Source organism: Tenebrio molitor, chromosome 5 (assembly GCF_963966145.1).
Source record: "Tenebrio molitor chromosome 5, icTenMoli1.1, whole genome shotgun sequence".
Taxonomy (NCBI): Eukaryota; Metazoa; Arthropoda; class Insecta; order Coleoptera; family Tenebrionidae; genus Tenebrio; species Tenebrio molitor.
Window position 1 is genome coordinate 10,818,914 of NC_091050.1, and position 12,651 is coordinate 10,831,564.

Genomic DNA, 12,651 nt, shown 5'->3' on the forward strand with positions numbered 1-12,651 from the left:
GCGCGCACGCCGCTGTCCTAGGTAACTAGATATTTGGGCAGGTATTGTTGGAAACTACCCCTGTCAAGCAACCCTTGTACTGGCCCGGCTGCATCCTCAAACGGGCCATTGTAGTAACCGCGGGAAAGTATAACCGCTCCGTCAACTGTTCACGATTTTTTTCCAAGGAACGAAAATGCCGAAACAAAAGTTATCGCGTCCTGTCTAGGATTTTCGGGGATGTTTCTGTGTAGGGGCGTCGCTTCGACAAACCCGTTTTTTAATGAGCGTTTCCCCTTTCTCGGAATCCGAGGGTTGGTCGGAATTTTTCAAATGGCCAGTTTGTCCAAGAATTCAGTGACAATGGTGGACGGGACTATCTGATCTGAAGATGGGTCCAACCCATCGAAACACAACTGCCGATGCCCTCTACGATTTTACTTTCGGACGATTTAATCGCGCAATTAATACACATTTTCATCACGAATTCCTCAAATAGTTCGCTCTACAATCTAATTAATACCGCTGACAGCTTCCTATTTGAGTCAGCGAGTATTTTTGTGACTAATGCAGTTGATTACAAATAATGAAAACATTTTGGAAGGTTGAGCCTTGACTGATTGCCGCTTAGGTCCTGCTGACCACCAGAAATAACCAACTATCAGGAAATATACAACACATTTCCCTCTTCACTTGTGCAACACCGTTCGACCTTCTCCAACTGATCACAGTCGTTGCTTGCATTTTTACAAATCAGTTCTTCTGCCTTTGCGAAGAACCTCTTCTGCAACAAATCGAACTCAAACTCGATCAACAAGAAGACACAATGTCGTGAAACAAACCTACATATTTTTCCTGCAACATGATTAATTTTTTTATTCAAAATCTGTTAAACACTCCACTCATAACTCAGTAACATCAACAACCTAACCTCACTTTTCCATGATAATCGCAGCTGGCGTCTTGAGAACAATCTAGCAGAGGCACACGTTTCCACAACAAATAACAACTGTCATGAGTGTTGAATAAAATTTGAAATTAGTTCTCAATTTCACAGTTTTGGGTTTGCTTCTATTTTGTTGAGAATTTGCCGTTTACAATGTTTTCCCGGAAACGGCGATAAAGAAACAAATATTGGGAACATTGTCAAACTAGCAAACAATTACTGCTTATTAAGGTAAACAAACGCGTTCCGTGATAAGGGTTTTTATTTTATTACCACGGCAGTAAGAAATATGTGTTTGGTATTTTACTATTGGCTGATAGGCTAACATTTTACAGATACTACACACTAAAGCGGTGTTTTAAAAGTTGTAAATTTGTACGAGATGATGTCAAAAGATCCGTATTTAAACGACTATATGTTTATTAACCGTTATTGCATTATTGTTTACCCAAATCGGATCAAGCTAGTTGTTGTGTTTGTCGAATTAACACAAATTGCTAATTTTTGGTCAACATTTTTTGACTTTCAAGCAAAAAATCTTGTTGTTTCATTGTTAATTCTTCTTCTGGTGTATTCTAAATATTAAAGAGTTTCCTACACAATCTGTAATTTTAACGATTTTTTTAGTGTAATCGTTTGATCACTAAATATTTATTTTATCTAGCGTTTTGCAAATATTTATGGATACAAGTGACTTCTAGGTAGATAGTCAACGATGGAGTTTAAGAATTTGCTGTGGAAATCTTGTTCAGTGCTGTATACACATCAGAGTTTTTCATAAATATTTTGAACAATTTCAAGGTTTTAAAAATTAAACAGTAAATCATAAAAATTGCAATTTATTGTTATCATTGAATGTGTGACAAAATTGGTTTGCCGATTTTACAATAAATCAAATTATTATGCTGCTTTATTAATATTGTTACAATATTATTTTCAGAAAGTACTGTATTGCACAGGTGTCTATAAATGATTGTCTGGTCCAGTTTGCTATGAAAATTAGTCAAATTTTAAATGTCCCGCATTATACTTATGTAGAATTAATTCGGTAAATTCTGAATGTTCACATTTTCAGGTTAGGTTATTGGCTAAATCCTATCCTCACACATTTTGCTTAGCTCAAAATTTGCAATTTCTGTTGAAAAATACAGATTTTTGCTGTTTATTAACTAATTATATTATTAACGAATATAAGGAACAAAAACTGCACTGAAAAGCGCCAATAAAACGCCATTAATGTCAACAGTGACAGTTAATAATTAATTAAAATTTTACATATATTTCAACAAGGCGGCACAATAATATTTTTCCCAAAGCTGACTTGACCCGACAATCATTTATAGATACTTTGTATAATCAACATGTGGAGTGTGTTTTAATTGTCTACAAAATTAGTTGATGTGCAACAGCGTACCTATATAGTTTTATAGAAACAATATTTTCACAAGGAAATACAAATTGGAAAAAAACAGAAATTGTGAGAAAAGCAAATAAGACACAAATTGCTAAATTAGCTTGTTTTGTCATAAAAATGTTCTATCATCAAACGGGGAAAGCTTTTTTTAAATGTTAGTTTGATGAATATTCTTTTTAATGTAAATTTAATATGTATTCTTACATTCAACAAAATATTTTTATTTGTAGTTCCATTTATGACTTGTAATGTTACATTTTTCATGATAAAGTTTTACCATAACAATTGCATGTGATATATTTTATTTTGTTTCTTCCTCTACTTTTCTTTCATTTGCTTCTAATTTTTTGCTAACCGTTTTTAAACCTTTCTTCTTCCTTAACTTCATAAAAAATATCTTTTTTGTCATTCTTCTTTTTCATTTTTCCCTTTAACTTTATATTCTTTTTTTTTCTTTCAAACTTAATACAAAGTTTTCTGTCTTCAGGCCGTTATTAATGTTATTATTATCGTCATCATCATCATCATTATGTCAATACCTTTCAACAAATAACTGTCTTAATTACGAATTCACTCCGTAACCTACAACAATTTGACACCTTTTGCTTTTTTTTTATTAATTAAGAATTCATTTATAGTTTTCCGTACTATATATATCCATTTATTATATGTTTCTTCCTACTCCGAAATAATGACCTAATCGATTTTAGATAATGCCAGTGTCATCATTACCAAATAAATCTGAAACCGAGAAAAACAAAAATCGAGTCTTAGATCTAACTAGTAGGTATCAATTTTCAATGGGGTAAAAATAAATCACATTATTCAGTCGTAACTTCAATATTTGTTTCTCAACTTTCAGAACATTTTTCTCTTCATATTTTTAAACTGTACAACTGCTGAAGACACATTACATTGATTTTTTTATAATTTGAAACTACAAACACAACCTGCAGCAAAACAACACTAATAAAATAAGGAAAAAGTATTGTCGATCTTATGTATACATCAGATTAGTTCAAACTTCAACAAAACAGCACCAAAAATTGTATGGTGCGTTCATTTAATTTATCCTCAAAGTAGGCGTTGAAGACTCGATTGTGAAAGCACTATACGTATAAAGGATCACAGATCAGCTGTTTAAATCTACACTTTTACACGAGTGGTGCGTTCTCAATCGACACTCCAACGCCAACTTTGATGATAAATTTAAATGAACGCACGATACAAGTGTCTATAAAAGAACATATATCAAGAGTCCTATGCTATTGTGCCGAACTATGTTAAGCCATTGAAGCCGTCAAATCAGATGTCAACAGTTAAATGTCAAATTGTTAAACCTTTGCGTCAGTTGTTTGCTTGTGTTGTTTTGCTTGTGATTTTCTTCAGTTTCCCCATATTCTTATACTTTTCATTTTACAACAGTCTATTAAACTTGCCATTAATTACTTACATAACCTCTTTTTTCTATTTGGTACTACGATATGCTACAGAGTGGCAAAAATCGAATACTTATATTTGAATTACAGAGGACTTCTGATATACCTACGTTCTTTTATAGACATTTTGTAGATTAGTAATAACACAGCAAAGAATAATTATTCATGCCAAGCATACGTAAAACGTACGAATTAATCAAACAAACTCCTTCAATTTTTTACAATTAACTCTTTGTCCAAATTTATCTGATCATATTGTAAGTGTCTGTCAAGCATGAAATCGCCAAAATCAATTATTATACACAAGATTGTAGAATTTGAAGAGTGACAGGAAGTGAAACCAGTAAACCCATACGTTTTTTTTTTAAAGAAAAAAACTCTTTGTAGGATTTGTTTTTGTGCATTAGGGTAGATAAAATCGTGGCAGAAGATACGAACTAAAGATATTATACCGTGAAGCAACGATTATTTTGATAGTTGTAGGCAAGCATGAAAACTTATGAACCAACCAAAGAAGCTTATTTTATTCTTTATAAGTAGCCACAACATAAGTTTCTTGAAATTTGTTTACTTGTACTATATGTAAGTATTTCTGTAAGATATTGAATATTTTGCAGGAGAAATAGTGAAGTCGAGGATTTGAACAACAAATTAACTCTAAAATATAGTACAACAATATGTTGTGTGTGTTATAATTTTATCTTAAAAGAAGCAACAAGCGTAGAAAACATCAGTTCTTTTTCAGTAGGCTTAATCACTTGTATCTTTTTTGTTGACTGCTAAAAATTGTCAAAATAGATATTTTGGGGTCTACTTTCTAGCACAAGTTAGTAACGGGCGTCCAAAAAAAGTCGTGGTCAAGCAGACAGTCGGTTTCTATCTTAAGTCTTTTTTTAGATGGTATGCTTGACACTTCAGAAACATAACCTCAATTTGATAAATATGTTATTGTAAATGAAATCATTATCATGTAGCATTAAGAGAACTCGCGGCGGTTAGTTCTGTGCGAATGTTTTTTACAAAAGAAATAATTCTACTGATTGTTCATTAAATAAATAACATTTGGTATCTACGATTTGACAGTTGATCTTTTTCAGTAGGCTTAATTGTTTGTATCTTTTTTGTAAAGTGCTAGAAATTGTCAAAAAAGATAATTTGGGGTCTACTTTCTAGGGCAAATTAATAACAGGCGTCCAAAAAAATGTGTGGTCAAGCAGACAGTCTGTTTCTATCTTAAGTCTTTTTTTAGATGGTATCCTTCAGATACATAACCTCACTTTCATAATCATGTTATTATAAATTAAATCATAACCATGATTGTAGCAGTAGGAAAATGAAGAGAACTCGCACCAGTTAGTTCTTAAACGAATCATTTTTACAAAAGAAATAATTCTCATCACTACTTGTTCATTATAAATGACATTTGGTATCTACGATGATGAAGCTATGCCATACGTTCGCGGAAACAAGCACCAAGCCGCTCTTTGCTTTGATTCCTTTAGATTGCTGTTAGTTCCTTTGAATCTTTTGAAGAATTTTCTCTTTTCACCTATTTTGTAGTTGTCGTGGTGTCGTTTTTAGAGTAAATCCCACAGCAACGAAAATCTAGAATGTTTGTCGAGATAAATATGCAATTTTAGCAGTGGTGGCCTTCACCAGAGGCCAACTAGTAGTAGCAGTAGCAGTCCAACTGACGTCGCCCCACGTTAGGAGCGCAAGAATACTCGGAAGAGATGACGTTTTCGATAAATTTTCGGTATCGCAGAGTGGCGATAGTGGAAATAGCGTAATCGCCGGCCATTATGTAGTCGATTATAATAAAAATGATCGTTATGGCGAGCACGTTCTGTTTCAAATTTCCGGTGTTTAATTAAGATGTAGCAGTTAAAAGTTGATTAGATTATTGTAAGAATGGTAATTTTTGCAGGATCCGAAGGCGGAAGTGCAAGCCAAGGAGGTTCGGAAGCTAGTTTCGGTCTTAGAAGGGGAAAATGCAAATGGTTCAACGTAGCGAAGGGATGGGGCTTTATTACCCCGGACGACGGGGGACAAGACGTCTTCGTCCACCAGGTAATCGCCTAATCAATTTTTATGGGCCGAACCGCTCAATTTCACAACATTTCAAATCGCTACCCCTCGCGATCCGATCTGGATCGGCTCGTTAGAGGCATTCATCATTAGGACGATATCGGTTTCGGTCAAGGGTGGAACAACGGGGCGGCGCGCCCCCCGACCGCTTTTTAACATGCAAATTTTCACACGAGCTCAGAAAAAAACCGGCGTTTATATTACAATAAATCACGGGCAACAAGTCCCGGCCCTGACAAGTTGTACAGATCACAATAAAATATAATAATAACAATCGGCGATATACTTGTCAGGCGGACCTGTTGGTAAAAAACGGGAAAACGCACAGGGGTAGCACACAAAGCCCTCTCATGTCCCGTTAAGTACCTGACTATTATGCTGATTGGCTCGATACACGCAGCTATTTTTTATAAACGCCAGCTTTCCAAACTAGTTTACGGTGAGCGACCCGTAAGGGAATTTCATTCAGGACGTAATCATTTATTTCCAAAATAAATCCGATACCGTCGTGAATAATGAATAATAAGGAGCCCCTTTGACCGCGCCTGATGCGTCTCGGATATTTCTTCTTTGTGCGTCAAGCAGACGCACCCGATTCGATTCTCCTAATCGATGCCTAATTAATTTTTTCACTCGGCGACATTTACAATAATTTGACGCCACGAGGTTGTCCAGCACCGAAATGACATGGGTGTCCCTTGAATCACGGCGATGACGTGGCGAGGAATTTGAATTTCCTACAAGCGTCATGCTGAATTTTCAGAATTGGGTGTAGATGAGGTCCGGGAAATCACACATGTGTAATCGTTCCAGCAGCTGTCACTAGAAGAAAAAATGACAGTTTTGACAGTACGTGCAGAACAAAATGGTGGAATAACAGAATCTGCACAGTTTAGTACAGGAATTTACTGTACTAAACGATTTTAAATAGTGTTTTGGAATGTTGCAAGAGCATTACGTTCCCATTTCATCTTTCAGTTTTCTTAAAATTGGGGAAAACCTACAAAATCATATTTTCCCGCACTCTTGTTATTGATTACGGCGAAGTGGTGCCAACTTGAAGATGACAAAATTTAACCAACAACCAATAATAATTATTATTGTATTTTACTTGTACTGTAGTCGGGATTCTTAGATAATTAACGCTTAAAATTTTTTAACTAGCTGGAAAATTAGTCAGTTTAAATTTCTGCTACATTTTAAAAACATAAATGTGTAGGTTATGTTCAATTCTAAATTTTTTACACTACAGGGGATTATCATTGAATAATTTTATTATTAAATAATATAAATAAGTTGAAAATAAAATTTCGGATAAGAAATTACTTAAATATGATTCAAATTAAAAATATTTTTCACAACAGGTATTTAAATAGATATGTTTTCAATAATTTTTCGTTTTGATTGTTTCTTAAAACTATTCGAATTAATTTCTTAAAATAATTTTTTCCTAAAAGAAACAAAAGTAAAACAAGAAGTTTTATTTCTTAAAAAGATAACACTCAGTGAGGTCTAATCAAAATCATGTTTTCGTTTAAAACATTGTTTAAAATTAATTATTTATGTCAGGTGTTCATGTATATTTCTCTTCAACGCCAACTTTGACGGAAATTTAAGTGAACACCCGATACTTGCACTAGATATTCAGATAAAGGGGGTGACAAGGTCTGGAAATGTTTACTGTTTAATTCCTGCTAATGGCGCTTTCGACAAAGCTTTAATGTACAAGTTTCTCTACTTATTTTGTAAAAAGGGTTATTAGAGAAAATATTTTCAACATTGGCATCGCTTATTAGCAAACAACGTCGATTTTGAAGTTTGAATTTTGAAGTAGAATTTTTGTTTTACAAAATGGTAACGGGTGACTTAAAATTTTTACTTAGGGTTGGCTATGGATCATTCTTTGTTTTCCGTTGCACCTTAGACACTGATAAGTTTGACATTATAATTAACATTATAGGTTATGTTTCAATTGTACTGACTGACATTTGTCGTTCGTTTTTGCGTGTGTCTAAAGTAACAAAAAAAAAAAACTCGTTCAAAGCCAACTCCAACTGAAAATAATAGTCACCCGTTATTAGCAAAGTGGAAATATTTCTTATTCATTGAACCGGGTATGAAATGGAAGCATATGCAATAAAACCTCATTTTTAAACGTGAAAAGTGCCAGCTGTAAAAAAATCATATCTTGCAGTACATTAAAAAAATATTTTTTTGTTCGGCACTGTCAGAATTTGAGAATTTTCTCCTGTGTGAACGGACTTTGATAAATTTGACAACTTGTTAAAACGTCAAGCTAATTTTAGAGATTTTCAGCGATTTGGAGCCTTTGGGGGGCTCGTCGAGCAAAAAAAACGTTGTATTCAACTCGTTCTTGTGTAATTTGGGCTTTTTTTGGCACTCGTGGACCTACTGGCCCACTCATGCCAAAAAAAAGCCCAAATTACACACGAACTCGTTAAATAAACTAATATTAAGTACCTAAATATTATTTAAAAATTCTATTGAAATACCGAAACCACAAAAAGAATTGTTTTATTGTTGTTCATTTCAACTAGTGTCTTTTACACAACATTTGCAAGAGTAGAAAATTATTTTGCTTATCTCGAAAAGGGGGTCGTTTATCATAACATTTTAAAACACTGAAGATTAATGAATACCCTTTTTTTCTTAAATAAATTTATGCAATAAGTAGTACTTGTTTTCACGAGTCGTAAACCAGTGCGGGAATCTCATGAATGAAGAACAGACTTTATGAATTAGTTCCGTACATTTTTTTTATACGATTGTCTACAACTACAATTAAAAAAACAGTCAACATCAAAACACAAATCTAAAAAACGTCTACGCGCTATAAATAATGAAATATTGTACAGTTTTTCTAAGAGTCCTAGAAATGAAAGTGTTTTTGTTTGTCAATACAAAATAATGTGAATGAATAAATCCAAATGGTTATTTATATTGTAAGGACGAAAAAGAAAATATTTCGGACGATTTGCTGTAAATTGGTGGACGAGGCAAAGTCGAGTCCAGCAACAGCAGTGAGTAGAATAACAACATAGCGGATGAAAAATAGTTTTCGACCTAGGACGAAAAATAATGCTTTGACGAAAAGATGACGTTTTCGTCCAGATATTCAAACCGAAAAATACTACTTTATGGTACCTACAATTGATTAAAATGAATATTTTTGGTTGTTGAACCAGAAGAAGGAAATTTAAACAAAATGCGATATGACAATCCTGTGAAAATGTTCTCTACATTTCAGCTAGACTAGATTGTATTAAATTTTCGACTGAAACAATGTACATATTTTTTTATCGCAGAAAATAATTAAATTGTCATTAAAGCGTATTATCGCCAAGATATCATAGCATAGATTCTTTTGCTGCTTTAGTAATGTTTTTTACAGAACGATTTCTAATTTTATTCAAGAAAATCCATTGACAATGTTTTTGGGTGCTGGAAATTCTTTTTACAGTTAAAAAAATTATAATTTGAGCGATTTTTCATCTTTCATTTGTCGACTCATTTCGCTGCAAAATATAAACAAGTTTGAAATGGAATATAAATAAACTGTCCTTTTGAAAATGGTTATGTGACAATTAAAAACATCTCCGTACATTTTAACATTTATTTTTGCTTATTTATTTGAGTATTAAAACGATGATTTTGCCCATTCACTGGTTATTTTTGAACACTTTTCACAGGAAAAAACAAATCAATCTTAAAAACACACCACTGCCAAAATGCTTCCTAAAATGACGCTTTGTCTGAGAAGTATACTTTCAGAATTCACCTGAAAAACCCAGAAATTCTTTTGATCTTTCACTAATTTCATTTTAACGGTGCTTCTCTTAAATTGCTTAGCTTCTTTTACAAAATAAATAACGAAAGCGAACATTTTCCGTAACCTCTTTCATTTTTTCTTATTATGGAGGAATTTTCTAGCTCAATTCAAAGCGAAACTCTTGTAACAAATTATGAGTTTTGAATTATTTTAAGACTCTTTGAAGCGATTTCCCACCATTTTCAAAAGACACCTTCAATACCCAGATAAACCAGTCTGAAAAATCTGGGAATTGTTTTGCTGAAGCTCCACTTTAACAATGCGTCCCACACTAATACTGAAAATACGGAGTTTTGCAAGAGCTGAAACTGACTACCTACTCTATAAAAAGACTCATCAAAGCTAATATTTTCAGCGGTGGAGACCGAAAACCCTCACGAGCCTTACAAGACTTCACTTCCGTTTATTCCTCACCGTCAATACCTTTTCTTCTGCAACACTCCTCGATGCAGATTTGCACAGTGAGCGGTTTCGCGGTGCAACTTTCCCCATATTAGTATATTTTTGCAAATGACGCTGTCAGATTTTAAGTATTTACCGAACAGCTTTCTAGTAATGAGGGTCAAGACATAAACTCTCTTTACGATGCTCGTACTCTTCCGCTTAAATGAATTTGTAATAAAGGATAATAACATCCTCTCTGCATGCAGTCCCTTGTAAATAATTGGAGTCATTTTTAGAAACGCTGATGTATCTAGACTCGTTCGTCACTGGAAGCATAAACCTTGCCCCCGCTTTTTACCACCGCAGAGAGAACTCAAAACGAGCACATTTATTTCGCCTTTTCCTCCCTCGATATCACACTTTTCTGCATCTTGCTAAATGATCGATCACGAAACCAACAGATTTTTCTGTGCCATCTGATTAAGAAAAGTAAGCCACATCGGTATTGCCTTGTTGTTGTGACAACTGTTACTGTGAAGGTGGCACCATGTAAAGGTTAGGCCACATTCTTTAACCAACATTTCACGAGAAGAAATATTTTAATCCTTTTGTCTGTTCATAGCAATTTAGTTGAAATTTCAAAGTTGGAATCTTTTGTAAATGATACTTTCTTGAAAATCAAAATATTTTTTGGCTAGAAAGAAAAAATCAAATTTTAGTTTGGTTCATTTCTCTAGGTACAGTCGCGAGCAATAAATTTTGGTCGTCAAGGTCATTCTTTGACGCAATCGAAAATGCTCCATTGTAAAACAGTCGTAAATGTCATAACCTCTCATCATGTTGTATGACATTAATTGTCATTTTGTTCTAATTTTTTTGACACTTTGTTGACGTGGGCATATTGCCTTGTTGTTGTGACAACTGTCACTGTGAAGGTGGCACCATGTAAAGGTTAGGCCACATTCTTTAACCAACATTTCACGAGAAGAAATATTTTAATCCTTTTGTCTGTTCATAGCAATTTAGTTGAAATTTCAAAGTTGGAATCTTTTGTAAATGATACTTTCTTGAAAATCAAAATATTTTTTGGCTAGAAAGAAAAAATCAAATTTTAGTTTGGTTCATTTCTCTAGGTACAGTCGCGAGCAATAAATTTTGGTCGTCAAGGTCATTCTTTGACGCAATCGAAAATGCTCCATTGTAAAACAGTCGTAAATGTCATAACCTCTCATCATGTTGTATGACATTAATTGTCATTTTGTTCTAATTTTTTTGACACTTTGTTGACGTGGGCATAATCAGGCAGGGACATTTTTTAAATTTGTGACAATCTAACCAAATTTTGAAATGACATTGACGGCCAAAATTTATTGCTCGCGACAGTACATCTGTTTCTTCTTTTTAAAATGATAATTATGCAGAAAATACAAAATAAATTTAACCGGATTTATTTGTGATCATTTTAGTTTGAAAAAATATAGATTTTTTTCTCTTTGTGTACCAACATATTTATTTTAAAACTTAAGTCAGAACAAGGAATTTAACTAAGAATCTACGAATTTATCCTCTGTGGTACACTATCATCAGTTATTTAGACGTTAGTTTGCTTTAATCCATTATTCTCAATTACAGAAACCTGTTTGGTCTAAGAAAGTTATCTTGGTCAGGATAATAAAGACGTTTGTATTACCCCTTAAAAAACTTTTGTTAATTATTAATAAATATTAGTTTAGAGTAAATCTTTTCTCGTTGAATGAATCACTTAATAACTATTAGGTATATGCCGTTCACGATTATTTTAAACACGCAGGAGGCCGCGATATTTTTTTGTTAGATTGGCGTCAGGTCCTGTCATATGACGTTTCGTTTTTAAATATTCGCATTGTTGTCAATTCCGTCATTAATTTAGTTAATAAGAATTTACCCAGAACTGCCCTACAAATATGTATGTTTCATTTCAATTACAATTTTACGATTATTGTTCCTAATGCGTTCAATTATTTAAAAAATGTAACAACTTGGGAGCAGTGTTCGGTTGAATTATAACCTAAAATAATTTATTAAGACAAATCACAATACTGCCAACTAAAATGTCAGATTTTCATAGATAGTCCGAATTTGAAATAATCGTGAATGGTTTATATAAATAATTTAATTCATATAATTTTTCTATGTAATTTTTTGAAAAAAAAATGCTTCTGTATGTATTACATAAGCTTTAACTGTAACAACAATCTTGATTCTCTTGGATGGAACTTGACATTAACCTCATTAGTTCCTGTGCACTTCCTGTTTGTACAATATGTGTGTAATTAAATATTCCGAATTGTGTTACCAAAAATCTCTGACAAGTTTTGATCAAAAAATTCTTTCTGCAATTTTGTATCGCTTTTCAAAATTTTTTTTTTTTTAATTTATTGAACATTAAACAACACATTTTATTTAAACTTGTGTCTTGGTCAAAATGTTTGTTGTGTAGTTCAGAAAAAAATAATGTTTCTGTGCATTCACTTTTATTGAAACAAAAATTAAATAATAAATCAGATATGTC

At 33.1% G+C, this 12,651-nt stretch overlaps 1 protein-coding gene across 2 annotated transcripts in view; it reads left to right on the forward strand.

The window, feature by feature from the left end:
- lin-28 (protein lin-28 homolog) overlaps window positions 1-12,651 on the forward strand; it is a 33,640-nt gene that overhangs the window by 14,679 nt on the left and 6,310 nt on the right. For both annotated transcript variants that reach the window (XM_069049620.1, XM_069049621.1), the window contains one exon: window positions 5,706-5,848. In XM_069049620.1, the coding sequence (XP_068905721.1) occupies window positions 5,706-5,848 (143 nt within the window). The remainder of the gene's footprint in view (window positions 1-5,705; window positions 5,849-12,651) is intronic.